The 22361-nt window shown below is 38.8% G+C and overlaps 2 protein-coding genes across 3 annotated transcripts; both read right to left on the bottom strand.

The window, feature by feature from the left end:
* Nucleotides 1-373: 373 nt before the first annotated feature.
* Nucleotides 374-8656, bottom strand: LOC124863664 (chondroadherin-like protein). The gene is made up of 11 exons (XM_047358082.1): nucleotides 8414-8656; nucleotides 7880-8035; nucleotides 7001-7195; nucleotides 6754-6909; nucleotides 6495-6640; nucleotides 5759-5997; nucleotides 4215-4465; nucleotides 3466-3802; nucleotides 3031-3383; nucleotides 2690-2856; nucleotides 374-1649 (listed from the first exon to the last, which is right to left on the bottom strand). The coding sequence occupies exons 2-11, from the start codon at nucleotides 8033-8035 to the stop codon at nucleotides 1355-1357; spliced, it is 2295 nt and encodes a 764-aa protein (XP_047214038.1). The 5' UTR covers nucleotides 8414-8656; the 3' UTR covers nucleotides 374-1354.
* Nucleotides 8657-8763: 107 nt separating this feature from the next.
* LOC124863665 (ran GTPase-activating protein 1-like) lies at nucleotides 8764-18811 on the bottom strand. 2 transcript variants are annotated; one of them, XM_047358084.1, is made up of 16 exons: nucleotides 18671-18811; nucleotides 17935-18054; nucleotides 17013-17140; nucleotides 16367-16426; nucleotides 16069-16248; nucleotides 15847-15981; nucleotides 14789-14947; nucleotides 14082-14195; nucleotides 13475-13574; nucleotides 13253-13337; nucleotides 12943-13078; nucleotides 12608-12724; nucleotides 11408-11513; nucleotides 10689-10777; nucleotides 10399-10562; nucleotides 8764-9436 (listed from the first exon to the last, which is right to left on the bottom strand). In XM_047358084.1, exons 2-15 carry the CDS (start codon nucleotides 18044-18046, stop codon nucleotides 10437-10439), a joined length of 1647 nt encoding a protein of 548 aa, XP_047214040.1. In that variant the 5' UTR covers nucleotides 18047-18054; nucleotides 18671-18811; the 3' UTR covers nucleotides 8764-9436; nucleotides 10399-10436. The 2 variants fall into 2 exon arrangements, with proteins under 2 accessions (XP_047214040.1, XP_047214039.1); XM_047358083.1 differs by having other exon boundaries at nucleotides 10441-10562.
* Nucleotides 18812-22361: the final 3550 nt, after the last annotated feature.

Below are 22361 nucleotides of genomic sequence, written 5' to 3'. Positions count from 1 at the left end.
AATACAATGTTTTTAGCAGCATGCCGTGGAAAAACCTTTGTGTATGTTTGGTGGATGACAGCACAAGAGGCGCACGACTCGAGTTGAGCACTTATAGTATCATGACTCAATCAGCTGGGATTTGAGTTACAAAGAGTTCAGCCTTTAGTAGTTCCCCCAGAGTTTGACTCTGGTGACCCCAAGCCAAATACTACCCCATAGCACCTCCCCTTTATTGGCTAAGAATGTGTTCTGGAATAAACATTGCAGGGACTTGAAAATGAACTTAATGAAAAGCACTGGCCAGACCATAATGTTCTAATAAAAATTTCCTCTAAATATTCAGTCATTTTATAGTGAAATCTGAGCATTGCACACTGCCCTGGTCCCCTTAAAAAAAGTCTTGTTTTATTGTTGCCAAATTTTCCTGAAATCCAAGCATTTTTTTCTCGCAAATATGGTCCAAACAGTTTGCAGCTGTAGTACAGAACACAAGTGAATGACAAATATGATAAAAAAAAGTGAATACCAAGAAGGAAAATAAGAAAAACACAAACATACTGAAAATAACTCAGATCAATTACTCATGCCTTATGTGACATCACCAGAGGCATGTGAATATCATGGGAGTTTGTCTTTGGTTTTGGTTTTAGCTTTTTATGATCTAATAATGACGCATAACAAAATAGCAAGACAAATAGAAAAATTGACCATGACCTGTTCTTCTACAGAAGACAAACTAACAAAAGTATGACTAATTCTACAAAAAGATTGGGCTAGCAGCTTTAAGAAGCCGTCCACTGATGTCCTAACAACACCTGTACAGACTTGGAGAGCCTCTATAGTGAAATGACTAAATGTTGATTATAATCACCATTTATATAACCAATTCTTTGGTTAAGAAACCAATGTTTGACATCTTATAAACAACTAATACTGGAAGTAAAATAAATTAAGTAGGCTAGTCAACCTTGATTTTGAACAGATTTAACAGACTCCACTTTAGCCTTAACTTCTGTAATCTTAGCAGAATACAGGGGCACTAACCTTTGAGAGGAGCTTGGAGTGAGAAGGGGGTCTAGGTGGAATCAGTGTTGAAAAAGAACCAGGCTTAGTAAAGTAAGAGATACAAAGTTTTTAGAGCTTTGATTGTGCCCATAACTGTATTTTGATAATTGACATCAAAACAAGTCAGAGAGATCCAGAAAAGACCTAGACCAGGCCAACTTTAACTGTTCTCCAACCATTTACTACAGGTGTTCCTTTTTGAGCTGATTTCTGCATTATAATTAGGTCACACAGTTTTTACTAGAACTTGATTTTACAATTAACCAAAAGCAAAGGCATGTCTACAATGAAAGGGCTCAACAGAAACTCAATTTCCTCTATTTGCCTTTTTCTTCTTCTTGTATTTGGCCTTCTTTTGTTTTGCAGCCTTTCTCCGATGCTGGCCCCTGGGTAGTTTGTCAAGTTTGAGCTTTTCTGGCCTTGTTTTCGCTCTGGTGGATTTCATTTTTACAGGTCTGGGTCCAACAGGAGCTGCCTCAGCCAGAGCAGTAGTGTTATCTGGACAGGTTGCAAAGACATTGGTGTCCCCCACCTGCTGACCTCTAAGCCCGAGAGGGTGACCACATGTTGCTGAAACTTCCAACCTCACACTCTCCATCCACCTGAGCCAAAGAAACAAAGAAACTGAGACGTTAGACAACTTTTCAGACTGAACATACAGTCTGATGTTTACATGCAGTGGATAACAGGCATGAACGTCATACCAATTTGGGGCATTTAATGATGAACTGAAGCCACTGTTAGTCAGGGTGGAATGATTATACAACTGCAGCATAATGTTAGCCTGCTTTGTTCATTCCAAAACCAGTTCTGGTTTGGGATCACCGTTCTATTGGAACATCTAGTTACATCCATATATCAACACCTAATCCAAACCTGGACTCTCAGATGACAGGGAATTAGTTAAGATGTTCAAGAACAACCAAGAACCTCCTTGGCCTAAGCCTACCATAAACTGGAAACTGCTAGAACACCAATGTCACTGTCCACAGTGAAGCAAGTTTGACAACATCATAGACCAGGAGGGTGCAGATCAGTAAAGAAACCGCTACTCCAAATACACACCTTCAAGGTCAACGGAAATGTGCAGCTTTCCAAAAAGATAGTCCAGATCTATTTAAAAAGGGTTACGATCAGAGGAGACAAAGATTAAGCTGTTTGGCCACAATTACAGGAGGAAGTTAACGTAAAGCTTTTCAACCTGTGAACATTAAACCAAATGTCAAGCATGGTAGTGAAAGCATCACTGAATCATCAGGAAGAGGAAGAGGACTAACCTCCATTTTCTGTAACTTCACCTCAAATCAAAATCAAGCCCACATGGACACAGTGGGGTGTTCCAGCAGGATAATGATCCAAAACACATAAAGACTGGCTTTGGAAGGGATAAAGTATGCTAATTTTACATTTATGGAATTGCCTACTCTAAACCATGGCCTGATTGAAATGAATGGATTACCCATTATACCAGAAGCTTTTGAAATAAATCAGTAAAATCACAAAATAGACACTTATGATAATAACGAGGAGATGGAAACTTCTAGCCCGAGCTGTGGATGTCCTGGAAGACTTTTCCAGTAAACTGCCAAAGCGGAGAAATTCCAGATTTTTCCAGAACCTGCTTCCTGGTAAGTGCACCGACCTGCGAAGGGGCAGCAGAGCACAGTCACACAGCAGAGGGTTGTCCCGCATGTCGATCATCTCAAGGCCGGTGAGGGCACTCAGGTCAGGAAGCTCCTTCAGCTGGTTTCCTCTCACAGTCAGAACTTTCAGTCCCGGACCCAGGCCCAGTAGGGCCTCTGTTGACATCTAACCACAGATACAAAATTTAAGCCTGCATATATACTTTTATCACAGACAAGAATCATCATAGCAATTTCAGACATTTTTTGTTTTAGTTCAGTAATCAAAAACAGGAAGAACACAATGCAAAAACATTTAAAATTCTGTATAACTATTTCCTCTTTAAAAGAGCTCCTTTACCTTTTCAATCCCCATCTGATCCATGTAAAGCCTCTGAAGACTCTGCGATATGTCCTGGAATGTCCTGGGCCCGACCCAGTGAACTGAGTTTTGAGACAGGTTCAGCTCCTCCAGGTGCTGGACGTCAGTCAGAGCGTCAGCAGGCACCTCCGTCAGCTGGTTTGAATCCAGGTGAAACGTTTTAATGAGCGCAAAACTCAGGGCACCTTTGGCAATAACACTGATGGTGTTGTTGCTCAAATATAGTTCCATCAGTTTAGGAGCAGCTGAGGAAAGTAAACCTGCGGGCTCCAGCTTTGAGATGGCATTTCGCTCCAGATGTAAAACAAACAAATTTGGTACAAGTGACAGAGCTGCAGGGAGAAAAAGGAAATATCAACTTTACTTTGTTTCCTTACATAGATACAGCTGAAATTTTAATAACTCCAATATGACCTGCTCCAGGGAATTGTGTTAGTCGATTCCCCTCCAAGTGAAGATAGGTGAGCTGTGGGACTCCAGCAAAGGTTTTGGGCTCCAAGGACATGAGGTCATTGTCAGACAGATACAAATAAAGCAGGTTTCTCATTCCCTGGAAGGCCCCGCCTTCGATTTCATGGATTTTGCAGAACTCCATGTGTAGAGATACAACTTGGCCGGTGCCTGGGAAGCTGCTGGAGGGGATAAAATGGAAGTGGTTGCCACGGAGATCGAGCAGCTGAGTCCTGGGGGAGAAGCCCCGAGGGACTTTGTTGTAACCACGACTCTCACAGGTGGCATGATGGGCTTCAGTCTGGGAGAATAATCAGAGAAAAAAAATGCTGCGGTACATCAAGTGTCTAATACTTCTGCCCGAGATCATCTACCTGTTACTGAAAAACTTTTCCCACCTACAGTCCCCGGATGCTTGCCAAGAATGGTTATTGGACAACACAATATTCCCAGGTTAACATATGATTTTTAAACATTTCAACTGTCAACATATTAAAATGTAAATCCCAATTTACTGTAGATCTAGCTGAGGAAAATATGCATAAAACACCAGCAAGAGGGAATCTGTTCAACAAAAATTAAGCAAAGTTCCTATTGTCCTATTGCCAGGTCTGGATTTTAACGTGTTTTTCTACAATAAAAATAAAAAGTGGCCCTTTGTTTGAAATAATCATCTGTATATAAATATAAAAAAACAAAAACAAAAAACATACATCACATTCACAGTTCAGTGGACACTTGACTGTCTGCTTGGGCTTTGCAGTGGCTGTGGTGTTTTCGTTATTCTTCTGCTCCTCCTCCTCTTCATCATTGTTGCGGCTGCGCAGATCCAAGGAAGTCACAGCCTGCAGCGGCTCATCAGAGAGATGTGGTGGTCCTGCACAAGCTCCTAGCAGCCTCACTTTTACAATCGTTGCCCAGTCCTTCAGCGGCCGCATGTAGCAGTTGCAGTAGATCGGGTTGCTTTTAAGAGAAATTCCTGTTGCTGTACAGTGCTTTGCTAAAGTTTTCATACTCCTTAAAACGTTTTCACACACCATGTCACATTACAAGCACAAACATTAGTCCAATTGATTTAGCTTTTATGTGACAGACCAACACAAACAGCATATGGCTCAATGCAAACCTACCAACAACATGGTTGTGCATCCAAACTGAAGAATATTAATCAGAGAAGCAGCCAAGATACCCATGTTAACTCTGGAGGAGCTGCAGATATCCACAGCTCATACAGGACAACTACTAGTCTTACAATCCATAATACATTATGGAAAGAAGAAAGCTTGTGTTGCAAGACAGCCATAACAAGTCCAAACTACCACTAGCCATGAAACCGAGCCTTGTGGTACCTCACATATTAGATCAGTAGAAAGAAGGTACCTGGGTCAGATGAGATCAGAACTGAATGTTGTGGCCTACTAAGGGCGATGGTGAATCAGTGGGTAGTGTAATTGTCTTGCAATCCGAAAGTTGTAGGTTTTATTTCATCTTCCTCCTGCCACATGTTGATGTGCCCTTGGGCAAGGCATTTAAGCCGAGTTGCCTACTGATCTGTAAATCTGTGTAGAAATGTGTGTGCATTTGGGAGCGTGACTGGGTGAATATGGCTCTGGTGTAAAGTGCTTTGATTGGTCAGTATGAATAGAAAATCACTTAATAAATTCAGTCCCCTTATATTTTCCATGCAAATCCCCCTGCCAACCACACTGAGAGACATGGTGGTGGTAGCATCATGCAGTTGGCAATGCTTTTCATCCACAGAGATAAGGAAGTTGCTCAGAGTTGTTAGGAAGATAATTTGGCTAAATACAGAGAAGTCCTAAATACAGTACAATGCAAAAAACAGTAACACGAAATATTCAGCCAGAGCTCCAATGGAGAGGTTTAGGTCAAAGCATATTCATGTTGGAATAGTCCACTAAAAGCGCACACATAAATCTAATTGAAAATTGATGTTCACAATGTTGAAATCCTTTGTACTATGTACTATTTTCCTTCCACTTTACAATTATGCACTAATTTTTGTTGGTCTACCACATAACAACTCAATAAAATACATTGAACTTGGTGTTTGCAAAATGAAAAAAGAAATTAAGGGAAGTAAATACTTTTGCAAGGCATTTTAAATGTGGTAACTGTGACTTTGCTGCATGAAAGAAATACATTTTCTCGATAGATTTTTGTTAAGTGTTGAGGAAAACGTTTAACACTTCATGTCAAAGCTTTTTTTTCCTAGAATGTGAGAGCAAAGGTGTACCGGTCAGGTTGAGGACATCCAATTTGGTTGGGCCTGAGAGAGGTTCCAGGTATCGAAGCTGATTGTGGCCAAGGTCAACGTGGGACAGGAGCCGGGCCTGGGAAAAGGCCTGATATGACAGATCCTGAAGGGACATGTGATCCAGGTAGAGGTGTGTCAGCTTCCCCATCAAGACTGATTCTTCTCCGAGGTAGGTCATGGGGTTAAAGCTCAGCTCCAGCCGTTTGACTTCAGGGAGCCTTAAAAGGAAGAGCAAATCTTGTGTGAATAAATCTCAAAACCTAAAAATCTTACATACTTTAAAAACCTCAGAAGCAGATTTACAAAGGCATTTATTTTAATATATTTAACTGATTTCCCAAATAGATCAAATTAAAATAAATTTTTGTCAATAATGAAGAGAAACTAGCAGCAAACAAACAGCTGGATTTACGCTGAATAATGATAATAAGTAGACTTCTGGAGGCAATTGGTTTCACTGGATTTTACTTTTTGCGTCTGCGTTAAGTGGGGCTGAATACGTATGCATGTCTCGCTTTATTTGTAAAAAAAATCTTAAATCTTGAATTTCCTTCAGCTTCACAACTATATAGTAAAATGCTAATAAATTCAAACAGAAGTTCAAGGAGTTTGACTGCATTATTTTGGTATGTAGCGTTAAGTCAAACACTGTAATTTTCCTAAGATTATTGAAAGTCCCTCTGTGTTCTGCCAATGATAATACAGAAGGTCTGACCTCATCATTGTCAGTGTGGGGAAGAACTGCAGCTCATTGTGATCCAGACTGAGCCGACTGAGGGTGAACAGTCCTGCAAACGCTTCGGGTGCCAGGTTGTTCAGGGAGTTGTAACTAAGACGAAGCCACTTAATGTTTTGCAAGCCCTGAAAGACAAGTTATATTATGGTAGAATCATGTCTCTAGCAGTGTGAGTGCTGCAGCTACCTTTATTTACATCAGTGTCTGCCTTGGTGATTACCCTGGAGTTGTCTAGTACCTGGAAGGCCATGTTGGGGATGTAAACCAGGTGGTTGTGGGTGAGGGCAAGCATGCTTAGAAAGCCGAGCTGAATGAAGGCTCCAGGCTGGATGTCCTCGATATGATTGTGGTCCAGGTGCAGCTCCTTCAAGGATGAGAGGCCATCAAGAGACTCCTGCAAGGCATAAAACAAAGGAGGTCTTTTAGTTCCACCTCAGTTGAGAAGCTAAAAGGAAACAGCATTGTTCTTTCCCTTCTCATCTCACCTGGTAAAGGATGTCAATTTTGTTGAAGGCCAGGTTTAGGTAGACCACTCGACCAAGACCACGAAACGCACCATCCTTTACCTTGATGATGCTGCAGCGGTGCAGGCTGAGGTGGGTGAGGTACGGTGTGTGAAGAAACGCACCTCTGGGAAGCATCTGGAAGTTGTTGTTCTTTAGGTCCAGTTTAACTGTTATCTGTAAGCATGTTATATCAGATTAGATCATTAGTTAACCAGGTTTCCGGCACATTTTCAAGTCAAAATTCCAGACCAGAGTTTTCCGTTCTTTTTTCAAAAGTATTAATACCAAATATTTAACCTGCAAAACAAAAAATGTAAACAATGTATGAGAGTGAATAAAATAATGGTTGGATGGACAAATTGATATATTGAAAGATGGCAGAATAGATGAATGCCAGACATACAGTTCACATTAATGGATGAATGTCAGACATACAGTTCACATTAATGGATGAATGTCAGACAAAGCCATTAATAGACGGAGGGACAAGAGGGAGGGATGTTGGATAAATGATAATGGATCAATGAACACATAGATAGATGGAAGGATGATAGTGAAAAGATAGCTGGTAGGATGGATGTCGGACAAACAAACAGATAGATGAGAGATAAACAGATGTCAGACAAACCCTTTGATGGAAGGACCTGGAAAGAATCTTCCAAGTCTAGATATGTGAAAATTACAGACTTTTCTAGACTGCGCAGGAACCATGTTTAACAAACAGGGCTGAAATCAGCACAAGGTGGAAAAATGCAACTCATTGAAAATGATCTTTATAAAGACACAATCCCCCATCGGTCTCATTCAGAGATTCAAAGAAAAACAAAAAGCAGACTAAACAAGGTTGAAATTCCTCACCTCATCTACACCGAGGGGAATCTCTGTCAGGTTTTTGCCAACGCAGGCCACTGTCAGTTTGGTGTCATCACAGCAGCACTCTTCAGGACATTTTCTTGCTTTGATGGTTACGCTCAAAGTTAAAATGAGGAGGAAAACTGCAGCGAAGAACTGCATCTGTGCCAGTAAAGTGCGTTAAAATCATGATTTTAAAACAGATTGTTCTGGAAATCACTCATCTCAGAGGCTATTCTTTGTTTTTTTTAGGAAATGTGAAAGATCAAAACTGCTAAAAATGTTTTGCAGTAAGTAGAACTAATCAAAGAATGAAGAAGTTGCTGTTGCTGGAGTTTGGACCACTTTAAATTTGCTTTTAAAGCAGGCAAACCGTTTTACTGTTGATTAGAAAAAGCTTAAAATATCCATCTATAGTTAATAGTATGTATAATAATAAATATCAAAATGTCCGCTTACTAAGTGAGGACGTCCAACCTAAACACAAACCAAGTTAGGTGTTATTTAAAAATAAAATGACAACCGACATACAAACCTTACCTGAGAACTGAATCTAACATCAACGGTTCCCTTGGAGTGGTTTAAATACTAGACTGCGGTCCAGCCGTCAGCAAATAAGGCTTTGGTAAATTCCTTTGGTGCGTGTGACCCTTGGTCTCCACGCTACTCAAAAAATTTACACACTGGCTTTCCATTTTGAGCAAAGTCAGAGAACCGAACACGAGACATAAAATGATCCAGCATTTATCCACATCTTGGTTTGTTATATCTATCTTTAAAAGAGGAGGAACGCCCCTGCCCTAACAGTTGGTAGCTGGTGTTTTGCTATTTGCACATTTGTTTTTCAATTTTTAAATGAAAATGTATTTAGATACAAAGACTCAAAGCCATTCAACATTCAAACACTTTATTTTTGCGAATCAAATTTACAAACAGCACCCTGGGCTACAAAAGACAGTAAATACATTAGCTTTTAAACTCATTTTGATTGATTTAACCTACCATCCCTTGGTCTCCAATATTTTCTCAACATCATTTTCAACCATATTTGTGGCTTTAGTAAACATTTGTAGATTAAATGAGAGAATGTTTAAATATAAAACTGAGAAAATGTGAAGATTCAGGCTACTCTCAGTCAGAGCTCCTCCTGATCACACTAAAGTGTAAGCTGAGATAAGGTCAGGTCGGTGTTATGATTGTATTGGAGGATAGGTGCAAGAATGCGGCCGCTGCTGTCCTGTAGTTTATACTTAGTGGACAGAAGGAGTTCCTTACAACAGCAGATTCATTTCCAACACAATACATTCAAGTCAAGTCCAAAAAAGAAGGTTAATAAAAGAAAAGCTTCAAATGAACTGCAGTGATTTTGTTTTATTGTGCCAGAATGGAGATCTTCCCAAGTGCAGCTTTGTTTAAATTTTTGGGTTCGTGTGTGCAGGTTTTTTAAGGTTTATCACTAAATAAAGGTCAGTCTATGTGCCTCAGCTCTGAGATCAAACTCTCTGCAGTGTTGATAGGAGCCCGTTTCTGGCATTTCCACACGACTCCAAGAATTTGTTGCTCCTGTGGATGATAGCAGATTTTACTACTTTTTACCCAATTATTCAAACGACACTTGTGTATCAGTTGCATAAAACTGGGCACTACAGTACCTTGCAGAAGTATTTATTCCACTTTTCCAATTTGTCACATTACCACACATTCTTTTAGGGATTTTATGGGTTAGGCAAACACAAAGTAGTGCAAAATCATAAAATCGGAGGAAGATAATGCCGGATTTTGAAAAAAAAAGGTGTATTTGTATACAACGCTCCCAATACTCTGTAGAAGTATTTCTTGAACAACTACAGTTGCAGGTCTTAAAGGGGCAGAATGGTTCATAAAAGTACTCCAGCCACAGGGCTTTTAACTAAATTTAGACCGGACACCTTCTCCCACGTGTCTGCTGTGCCCTCTTAATGCCCTGCAGCAAACTGAAAGCTGGACTTTCTTCTTGCCATTGTTCCATAAAGGCCAGGTAGAGCACAAATATTAGTTGTCATGTCAAGAGATTCCCACACCTGAGCTGTGTATGTTTGCAACTCATGGTCACTCCAGAGTGACCATGAGCCTCAAGGCCTCATGATGCTTGTTCTCGAATGTTTGCTAACAAACCTCTGAGGCCTTCACAGAACAGCTGGATTTATACTGAGTAAATAAGCAGGTAAATTCATTAAAACTGAACTTCATTTAGGGGTGTAAATAAAAAAAAAACAGGATTTCATTTTAAAAGATTTTTATTTATCATTTTCCTACAGCTTTATGTTGCTCCATCTCATAAAATCTCAGTAAAATAAATAGAAGTTTGTTGTAATGAATAAAAACATTTTGAAAGGGTATGAATACTCTTGGAAAGACACTGTATGCTTAATTACATTCCACTGATGGTGCGTTTTAATCACTCCCACTCTGACGCAAAAATAATTCAGCGCCACTCTTGTGTCCACCACCACTGAAGAGAGGACAGTAATCATGGCATTTTGTACCTGGAAGCTGCATGCTGATTGGCTGATTCACCACGCCCTTACCGGGACATGAACGCCTCGAGCACGGCCACATTCTCTTTAGGGAAGTAGTCCTGCCGAACAACGTGCTCCAAGGCATAGAGGTGGCCTGGGACAACGAGCACGGGCTTGATCTTGTCCTCACTCTGAGCAGCACAGGGGGCAGAACGGTGGGACAGATGGGGAACAAGAGGACGACAGAGAAGTGAAGCTCCAGAGAAACATTGAATGTGACAAAAATAAACCAAATATATTGACTTAATAAAGCTCACCTTGATGAGACCCAGGAGCACTAACAAAATGGACACGAAGCTGTATCCTTGAAACAAAGGAGTACTGAACGCTTTTCTCAGGAGGGTGTCTGTGAGGACAAAAACGCATTTTAGCGGGGCTCCCTTCTTGTAACATGGCTCGACACAAAACCTGAAACTCAGGCCGTAGATAATGGGACACCTCTTGCATGTCAAATACGTCAGTCACACAAATAAGCTTGGAGTAAAACAAATCTATTTAACACACACAAATCCTCCACACAATTTACTTCAATTCAAGGGGAGGATGAAAAGCTGTGAGGATTATAAACATATTGTTACAACAGTTGGGAACGCTGCTGAAAACGTTACTGTTTGAGATAAGCTGGTGATAGTTCACAATGTTACTGAAAGCTTGTATGATTAACGCTACACATCAACTCACAGCTAAAATTAAAACTTTTATTAGAAACGTTAAGATACTTGAATTAAATCCATTATTAGCTGCTGAAAACTAAATAAAAACTGGGATGTAAATCCACAAATGAGAAAAAAAGACATTGATTTTGAACAAAAGGCAGGAAAACTAGACAGCAACCAATAACAGGTTAATGACATCTCCTGCTTCTAGAAGTCAAAGGGAAGATTCATTATGATACAAAATAGAGAAAAAAATATGTCTGGACAAAATAAACCCCCTCTGTCAATGAATGCGGCCCAATCCTAGTTCAGCCTCTTACCAATTGTGTCCAACACTGCATTCTTGACATCATTATTCTCCTCTTTATACACCGATGCGATCTTCAGGAAGGCTTCAGCTGTTTTTCTTGCATCTGTCACATCCACCTAGATGGAGAAACACATGAAAGTGTCTGTACTCATTTATCATTTAAAAATTCCAACCTTTTCCAGAATCAAGTTCCTAGAATTTTTTTGGATTCTGGACATTTTCAAAACTAAACATTCACCTTTGAACCACTTAAATAGTCCTGTTATATTTACATAGATTCCTAAAAGCACAATTTGTGAAATTTGGTGTTATCATTTTTTACCTTTGAATGAGCGTGAGCCCCCGCGACCCGGTCCCGGATAAAGAGGAAGACGACGAGTACGAGTACGACGAGCGCATTCAGTCCTTTTATTTAAATTACAAAATGCTGATGGGTAAAATGTTTAATACGCAGATGTGAATGGTGTAAAAATAATGCCTTACTTTTCCAGATTGCACAGGAACCCTGAAATGAGGAACCTGCTTCACCAACACCAAGGACTGTTTAAGACCTCTGTTTACATTACATTATTGCCAAAGCTGCTCCAACACTGTTTCCTACCATGTCATGTATTCTGGTGTATTGAAAAACACGTGTTTTGTTGGTCTAACAGAGAGAACACGAAGAGCATTTTGTGGAAAAGTATGTGTGTTTCTTTTGATTTTCTCCCGTTCCAAATAGTATGAGTATACTGGAATCAGTGGTTTGGGATTCAGTGTTCTGCTGCATCACGAACGGTCATTTTAATTTTCCAATGACGTTAATTATATAGCAGGATAAATAGACTATCTAGGAATGACACCATAATGCTGTGTGAGAGTTCCCAAGAGGTTGGATTTGCCGAATTAAACAGAAAGTAGATCACCTCAAGAATCCAGCATGCTGAGGTGAGTAAAGCGTTTTCACAGTGTTGCATGAGACTAAGCGATGCTATTATCGTGTCATTGCTGTGTATTTAAGTTATTGCATTGATTCTGTTACAGCCTTTTTTTTAGCTGGTCATCAAATAGTGTATGTTGCAGTGTTAAACGAGCAGGACGTCGATGTGAAGGGGTTCTTTTCCTATGGCATCCTGTCTTAACACCAAAGGCAGCTAAGAAACAGGTCAAGATAGCTTATGTGTTGACCGACTGTGTAGACTCCTGTTCATGTATTTCTGTGTTTGCTTACTTGCTGTTGGACTAGCAATGCTCTCTTGGCACCAAGTTTCAGCAGTTTGTCAGGAGACGGGAAGCTGAGGAAAGAAGAGACGTCTGGTGGTCGCGGTGCTGACACGGGAGTGGATAGCTTTGGGTGAAGAGGCAAAGAAAATAAAGTAAGAAACCTTTAATGCCAGTAATTAAGGTTTCATGTAACCAATTCAGTGTAGATAGATGGTGATAAACAGGACGTTGTAAAGCTGGTAATTTTATGTTCATTTATACTGTTTAATACGTTTGTCCTGATCTCTAATTTATTCACATTAGAATTTTCTGTTTAAGCCACACATTCTAGTTCCATCTGACCTTGTTGCTGCCGCTTTCTTCCTCCTCTTCTTCTTCCTCAATTTCCTCCTCATCTACATCTTCCTCCTCTTCATCATCCTCATCATTATCTTCTTCATCCTCATCCTCGTCGTCTTCAGGTTCACCCTCATCATCACTGAGAAAATGCCAGAAACCCTTTAGACTTTGATGTTTTCAAGTAAAGTTCAAAATTCTGGCCGGTTCAAAAAAGTCAGGGGCAGATCGGTTGTGGCAGCAGGTATGATTGGCTGTTTGTATGGGTGGTAAAACAGAAATGAACATGAACAACGTTAAATAATATATTTATTACCTCAGTGATCCTAAAAGATCAACCATGTTCACGCCTTCAATCATGTCTTTCACAGCTTTGCAGCCATCCTCTCCTAGACAGTTCCCTGAAAGCCAACAAGACCTTTATTTACACCTTGAACATAAGTAGTAAAATGAAATCTTTTCAAAAGTTTAGCAACCATTTTTTTCTTAAAACATCACAAAACATAAAGACTTGAGCTGCTGTTTTACAAATCTGTACCATTTAGGTCCAGTTTCTCCAGCTTGTCCTTGTTCTTCAATGCCTGCACCACAGCCAGAGCTGCTCCCGCTGAAATCTCACCATATGACAGATTGAGCTCCTGTCAAATGTAACACAGCATTCACTTAGCACAGAAGGCAAAACATGGACATCCTACACTCAAACAAATCTACTTATTTTTTTTAAAGAATGAAAAAGAGATTATTATAAGTAATAATTATAAAAGTTTTATAGGAATGTTCTGTCGAACATGTAGAATTTCATTAAAGCAATCGTTATTTTGCTGTTATAAAAAGAAACACAAAAATAATGTATCCTTTGACTGTTTGTGTTGGTTAGGGCACCTTTGTCAGAGTTCTTCTATCCACAGTTCATCAACCCATAGATGTAAAAGAATAAACTAACAGGCAAAAGGTGAAATAACTGCCTGTGTTAAACCAGAGGTGATCAAATACTGCAACAGTGAGACAATGTTGCATTCAGGAGGTTTCCATACACAGGCTCCAATCCTTCATGCCGACACGGTCCAAGAACAACAAACTGTTGACACAATTCAGGACAGTTTGCGTCATCTCTGCTGTGAGAGTCAAATATACCAAGCACTCACCTTGAGGATGGGTAGTCCCTCCGACACAGTTTCTGCAATAGCTTTAGCACCTTCTGGTCGCACTAAACAGTCTCCAAAGTTGATCACCTGGATGTTGTTGAGGTGTTTCAGGGCCTGTGAGAACACACAGCATTTGCAATATATCAATACATGTAGAACTGATTCTGTTGCACCAATGATGGTAATCTGAATTCTAATTATCTTGCAAAACTAAAGGTAATCTGTAGAAGCTTTCAGTAGAGCTATTATTCCTCTTTAGTTTATTTGGATGCAAACTAATGAACAGATAAAAATAGCAGCCTTCATCAGTGTGTTACAGTGTTTCAGTTAAGACCCCAGCTGCAGGTTTAATTGACTTTGGACTCGACTTGGTTCTTCCTATTTTGAAAATTGAGAATTTTAACTTAATATATTCTGCCACAAAGTCAACACAATACATTTCACTAAAAATATATTTTTTGCATATTATTCACCTTGACCTTTAGGACAAAAAAACTAAATTTTATTCTGATAAAGAGGCAGATATGAAAAAAATAAAAACAAAATTCCTTTCAATGAAAACTTATGCTGCTCACTGAGCATAAAACTCAACTTGAAAAACATTTTTTCTTTTTATAAACATAAAATAAATTGTTACTACTAAATCACTCAGCCTTTGCATTAATGGGCTGGTTAATGTACGAGGCTACTATCTAATGTCTCTGTACCTGAGCCATGGCAATAGCCCCCTTTTCAGTAAAGGTGTTGTCATTGAGGTTGAGGATTCGGAGTCCAGGGTTCTGCTGCATTGCTGAGGCCAGAGCTGTCACGCCAGCGTGATTGATACCATTCTGGGGCATGTGAACCTCCTCCAGGCTGCCCATCAACTTAGAAAAAAACCCAATACAAAACAAAAGTTGTGATGTCATAATTTTCAATCTGAAGCACAACAAAACCTTTCAACAAGAGGACTGACAGTAAATATATAACAGCTACACTTGCTGCTACACAGTCAGGTTGTTTGCAAATATGAGCTGCATGAAAAAGGTACTTAATTTTGTACCAAACCATCGCAGTCCAGGTATCGCTCAGGCAGAAGCAATCAGAGAAGACACCATTCTCGTTCAGAAAAAGATGCATGCTTTTTAATTGTTTCTTGGTTATATGTCATGACAGCAAGTGAGTGAATGAAGATGCTATCTAAAGCACTCCACACCAAAATAATGCAAAAATTACTGGTACTGATGACAAGCAAAAGACCAAAGACCCTTTTTATTATGGCTGTATTTATTTTGTGTTTCTGAGAAATTATTTAGGTCTATACTTGCTTGTTATATTTTGCACATTGTAAAGGCCTAATTATAAACTGAATAGCCCTTTTAATTTTGTGCTTAAACTTTTGTTTGATATGTGGTCTTTATGGCATTTTAGATAAAATTGGGTGCAATGTTGAAAGAGAACCAAAAGGTATGCAAATCCTGCTTTGCTGTACATAGCCTGCTACCTTACAGCGCTCTCTTTAGCAAGGGTGGTTATTTTCTGTGTCTATGTTTTTGTGATGGCTATTTTCTGTTAAAAAATAAGCACAAAAAAGAGTTGGATTTAGCATGTACCGAATTATGAACCAAAACCAGAGTGGTTTAGGTGTACTGTCACATCAATATTAAAAGGACAAGAAATGTATATTTTATAATAGTTGTTATTCACACCATTCGACCTGATATAATCCTAATAATGTTGTCTTTGTAAATCCTGCAGACAGTTTAAAACTGAAAACGTTTTGTACCTGGAAAGCTTGAGCAAGGGCGGTGGCTCCATCGTTTTCCAAACGGTTCCTCCCTGCAACGAACACCTTCAGGTTGAGGGGGGTGTTATTCTCACGGGACTGTTTATGACACTGGATCAATGAAGCGGCCAAGATCTGAAGAGTTCAAAACAACAACATTCAACTGAAGAATAACTTTTTTACAAAGCATTTGCTACCTGGCCCGTAAAGCTGATGATTTACCTTCCCACCTCCGATGCCCATACCACAGTTGTTGAGCCGTAACTCCTGCAGCGTGAAGCAGGCGGTGCTCTTGAGCAGTTTCTCGATGCCCCTCACTCCATCAGGCCCAAATGCATTGTCGCTGAGGTCTAAAACGGTCAGTCTGGCACCAGCCAGCATCAAGGCATCACCCAGTGAATTCTACAACACAGAAACACAAAAACTGACAGTAGACACAGATACTGTACTAAGACAGATCAAACTACAGATTGTGCGGCTTGTAAACACAGATCTACAAGGTATCATTGAAAATGCATACCAAGGCAGGCGGGATTTCAGGGCGCAGGCGACCAGTAAACATGTCACTCCAGTAACAACGCTGGTTGTGAGAAAACACATGTAGACAATGTTACCAAACTCTAAGAAACATATTCTATTTTCTAGAATTATTATCCAAAGATCCAAGAGGTATTTGTGACAGATGAAAGATAATATTCAGAAATACACCAATCAGGTCCTTCCTGCCAAATTATAGTTTCCAGTTTTCTTCGAGGTTCGACCTGCCAATTCAGATTTTTTTTATTCTAATAAGCTAGATATAAAACAAAAAACATGTAATGCAGGTTCTCAGATTTAGGTAGTAGTTTTTAAATTGGAAAGAAAATGTAGGAATTGGACAAGGGGGACCTGGAGGGTGGGGTTGTAGAGCTTTGCACTTCCAATCTCTGGTTGACTGATTGGTGTATCTCTAAATGAACCCATGTCTAAAAATGTGGGTTGAGCAAAATAGGGAGTTGTCGACAATGTTTTGACCAGAGGGTACTAATGAAAAACATTTCTATGCCATCGTCTACTGTGTAAGACCATATGTAGCCAAAGGAAACACAAAATGTAACATTTTTAAGTGATTTCAATGAGTGTGATGTTTAAAACTAGACTGTTAACAAAAGTATCAAACTCAGAACCTTTAATTTGCTCTTCGTCTCGAGGGCCTTGGCAATGGCTTGTGCTGCCTCAACGCCAATAGTGTTTCCCTCCATCCTGAGAGCCTGTAAACCCTCAAACTTCTGGATGTCCTTTACGATCTCCTCCGCTGTAAAAGGGGTAGGTGGTGTCAAGTTGAGAGCCATCAAAGATAACTAGAGCTGCACAAGCACAACTATTATTGCAATATTATTGTGTTCAATATCGCATTTGCCAAGGATTGCTTGGACACAATATTTCAAGTGTCATCCATTCTCCTTCTTTGTGTAGTTGTAACAATTTTAATTGCCCTTAAGGCCCACAGCTGATGTACATTCTTACTGCCCAATACATTAAAGGCCAGCTAAAGTTGTGGGGACATTGTGCAAATAAATAACAAGAGTCTTAAATTTCCAGCATTTGTACCCCAATTTATATACTTGTTTGATATGGTGCAATGCAAGTAATCACAAATAATTATACAGTGAGGAAAATAAGCATTTGAACACCCTCTGACTTTGTAAGTTCTCCCACTTAGAAATCATGGAGTGGTCTAAAATTTTCATCTTAGGTGCAACTCCACTGTGAGAGACATAATCTAAAACAAGGAAACGTTTGACCTCTGTAATTCCAAACAAAGGGTAGTGTACCAAATAATTAACATTGATTTTCACAGGTGTTCAAATACTTATTTGCAGCAGTAACACACAAATAAAATATTTTAAAAATCATACATTGTGATTTCCGGATTATTATTATTTTTTTTTAATTATGTCTCTCACAGTGGACATGCCCCTAAGATGAAAATGTTTGTCCCCTCCATGATTTCTAAGAGGGAGAACTTGCAAAGTCGCAGGGTGTTCAAATACTTTATTTTTTGTTTGTATCACCGAGTGTATAAAGTAATCTGCTGACGATACGTACCTGACTGGGCATCGTCCAGCTTTCTTCCCTGGCCTTTATAACTCAACTCTCCATCCTGGACTCCAGTCTTGGCCAGAGAGTCGGCCAACTGTGCAACAATGTCTGTCGCCATGTGGATGCCTGAGGATCAAATGTATTATTCACTTTTTATTCCTCTTCAAATTAAACTCTGATGTATGGACTGTACATAAACAGATGAAAATGTCTTGATATCCTGTTTAGCGTCCACAATAACATCATGTTGTAAGCGACAACACAACAACTTCTTTAAAAGACGACGTTCTGGCCTTAAAATCTGCGTTCATTAGTCAGTAACATTATTAAAGGTTCACGTCCTATTTCCAACACCTGACTTCTATAATAAACCTATCGCCGCTAACTCAATGCTAACAATGACAAGCACCGAATTGCTTCGTGTCAGTGGAGCCGACATGGTCCTTACGGACAACTGCCCACTCAGCAACACGTTACCTGCTAGTTACATAAGTCAGAAATCTAGCGACGTATTTGCATAGCAACACTACAAACGTTTATTTGACTGAGGAGCCGTTAGTTTATAACATGAACAACTTAGTTTGCTAGCTAGCACCGATAGGGTTTCACGTGAAACAGAGCTTGTCTGTGACTCGGGTGTTTCATTTGGTCACAAACCGTTTATTGCTGCTAGTTGACGGTTTAAGTTTAATCTCCCCAACTTTAGATAGCAAAATAACTCATATTTACTGTATAAACTTACGTCGCTGTAACTACAACACTCGTTACAATTGGATCCAGTCCAGCTACACACTCCCGCTCGCCTCTGCCGGGTTCAAAACCAAACTATCCCCACACTAAACCACTTGACGACCGTTGAGCGAAGAAACAAGGGACTTGTAGTTCTATTAGACTACAACGATGCATTCAAAGGGTTCTACTAAGCATCTCTTTAGTTCAACTTGAATGATTTTCCTGTTAAAATATCGAAAAATGCTGTCTGAGTTTGTGCTGTAATGGAACATGCTAATTTAAAACAGTAAGTCAAAACATCTTCAGCCACCCATTATTTCTGCATGGTTGGAAAGAGTCACAACAAATCATTTAAATGCATGCAAATATTAATGGAAATGCAGAGTCATTGCATATTTCTAGCAAGAGAAAAAAGAAGTATCATTGCGGAAATATACTTGCTGCCCACAGTATTATTTGTTGTGATATAATGGTTAATAAATGTCACTTAGCCCAACTGAGAAATGAGAATAAAAAAAGATACATAAATATATGTGAGAAGCAATTTTTCTTTATTAAAAATTCTATCACATGCTATAAAACTACACATATAAAATAAACAAATGCAACTGTGAAGCCATCTACAAGAAGGGACAGAGCAGACTGTACTTCTTGAGGAAGCTTAGGTCCTTTGGTGTTTGCAGCAAGATGCTGCATATCTTCTATAAGTCTGTTGTGGAAAGTGTGATCTCTTCTACCATCATCTGCTGGGGTAGCAGCATCAGAGCCAGGGACTTAAAAAAACTCAACAAGCTGATAAAAAAGGTTGGCTCTGTTCTGGGGACTCCTCTGGAACCTCTGGAGATCATTGTGGAAAGAAGGATTCTTCATAAAATGAAGAACATTATGGAGAACCATGAGCATCCTCTTCATGAGACTGTTGTACAACAACAGAGTGTCTTCAGTCAGAGGCTTCTTCAGATCTGCTGTAAGACGGAGCGCTACAGGAGATCCTTCCTGCTCACAGCCATCAGCATCTACAACGGCTCTTTGAGGAAACCTTCATAATATGAGCTATAACAACATTTAATTTCCCTTTGGGATTAATAAAGTATTTTTGAATTTGAATTGAATTGAAAAAAAATGAAAGCACAAAAACAGAATAAGGGAACAAGGTTGTCTGCAGGGCACAACATGTGGGAGAGCAGCTAGCACTACATTAAGAAATCATTTTACTTGTGAAGATTTTTTGCTGGTAAACTGTCCCAAATGTCCCCATTTGATGGAAACAAAATAAAAGTTTATTTAATGCATCAATCAAGTCACAAAAAGTAAAAACTATGTTAAATCATTACCATAAAAAATATTGCAAGAATTTTTTTTATTTAAGATTTAAAAGTTAACCTCTTTTACCTTTGTAGGAAGTTCAAATGATGATTGAATTGGTACCTTTAAGGTTACCTTTAATTGCTCCCTTAGATGAAAAAACACATTGAAGGCAAAACAGACCATAAAAATGTGTTGCTGCATATTTTCTTCTAGAAAATTACAAATAGCAATCTTTAAAGCACTTTGTTTCTGAATATATATTTAATATGTCAGCATACCTTTCAATTATAGAAGTATTGCTGAAGGAATTGCCTTAATTACTGTATTAACTATGTTGTATCCTTCAGCTTATGCAGTTAATAAAAGTATACTAAGATAAAAGATGCAATGATAATCTATAAAGTGTAACAATGACTAATTATTGACAAATATTGCCCTCCATCAAATCTTTGTACTTTCTGTATTAATATCTGTCTGTTATTAAAACTGTGTGTGAATAGAAATTGTGCTTCAAGATCAGTTTCCAGTATTTTTAGAACTTGCTTGGGAAAATTAGACAATTTCGCCTTTTTGATCTGCCTCTCAGTAAGAATTCAATACCACCAACTTTTCTAAAGACCTGAGATGTGAAATGAAACCAAAAGCTTACACATTTCTTTGTAAACTATTGATATTTTAATTTGATATCATCATTGTTTGGGTCAAAGTCAATCATATTCAAGCCTCCTTACACAAAGGCTTTAAGTATATTACTCCATGACATTTTCTTTCATTTCTACCTGAAGGTAAAAATTAAGATAAAAATTTAATTTTATCCAGTAGGCTTTGTTCAGTAACATTAAGCTAAATTATATTATTGTCCATAAACCAGTCAGAATAGATTTAGAATAAAAGCAAAGATTAAAAAGGTTTTAGATTATGAGAGAGTTAATGAAATGTTCATAAAATCAGAAATTAAAAGTAATCTAATCTAATGTAACATTTAACAGTTGTACGTTTGGATTGGGATATATAAATTTTGTCAAATGAGAGTGGAGATTAAACATATAGTTTTTTCCTATTTGTCAGATTTTAAAAAAATTATTTTTTAGCCTTTTTAATGTGTCGCCTACGTGTCCTTGATCGATTGTGTTGTCCGGGTAAGATTGTTAAATGTCCAAAGCTACCGCACACTGTTGGCGGTCAGACGCCTTGGAGCTCCACCGGTCCTTGGACCCTGGAAACAGTCACCACTTCTATCTAAAGACTCTTAAAGGAACGACTCTCAACCGGTTTCTAACGTTTAGCTATTTTTAATCTAAGTTAAGGCAGAGGAATGATTACAGAGATCAGCGCTGAGGCTCCCGTCTCGGACTGTCGCCGTCTGTTAGAGGATGACGAAGAGCCTCAATAGAAGGTCAGTTGCATTCCAAATAGGTTTTCTATTGCTTGCAGGTATGTGGGGAGTGGGTGCCCCCTCTGTGTTGTGCTCACTGTTAGTCCCAAAGAAGCTCGTACCTTAGTCATAGCTTTAGATTCAGAGCAATATTTTATGGTGTTTGACCAGCTCATGACTACTGGAGCATTTCTAGCTCAGAATCTATGGGATATTTGGTGGACCACTTTTGATCCCTTAGGTTAAAACAGATATACACAGGAAAAGAGAGACTTCAGACACTGCAATATTTAGACTAATCAAATGCAATCCAAGGTCAGTACTGTAGATTCCTCTCTGTACAATGTGATGGCCAAGCACAGGAGCTTCAGTGAAAAACTACTCCATGTGTAACGGGGTTTTATTTTAACATCACTATTGATGTGAAGTTTGTCAAGATTGGTTTATTTATTCTTCAAATTCATTTTATTTAATCAACAATTTATTGTTTTCCTGACTTTTATTGCTATATAAATTTTTTATGTTACTCTTGTCAGTTGGTGGTTACCATAGCAACCAGTAACAGTCATGTGTTCCCCTTTCTCTGTTGCTGTCTGTTACTGTGGTATGAATTAGGATTAACAAATATGATTTTTTTACATATATTTTAGATTAATTTAATTATATACATTGTTTCATATTCGATTTTGCCATTTTTTGTAAATGTTTTAAACTGTTATTGTAATTCATGTTGTGTATTTCAGCTGTGTTTAATGTTACAACTGCTAACTGGTTTATCAACTGTTCATTTGATTACTCAGTAGTTTGTCTAGAGTTATTTATTGTATTTTATTTAATGTATAGGGGCAGAAGCTGCTGGAGCTGCTAACCACCAACTTGTTTATTTGTCTCTTGTTAGGTATATTTTACTTTTTGATACAAAGTAACAATTCAGTTACCAATTGTACGATAATCTTTGAATGTTAAATATTTGTGTATATCAATATGTGTGCTCGGCCCTAAATAAACACCTCCTGTG

The sequence above is a fragment of the Girardinichthys multiradiatus genome, chromosome Y (assembly GCF_021462225.1).
Source record: "Girardinichthys multiradiatus isolate DD_20200921_A chromosome Y, DD_fGirMul_XY1, whole genome shotgun sequence".
NCBI lineage: Eukaryota > Metazoa > Chordata > Actinopteri > Cyprinodontiformes > Goodeidae > Girardinichthys > Girardinichthys multiradiatus.
This window is presented reverse-complemented; position numbering and strand designations above follow the sequence as displayed.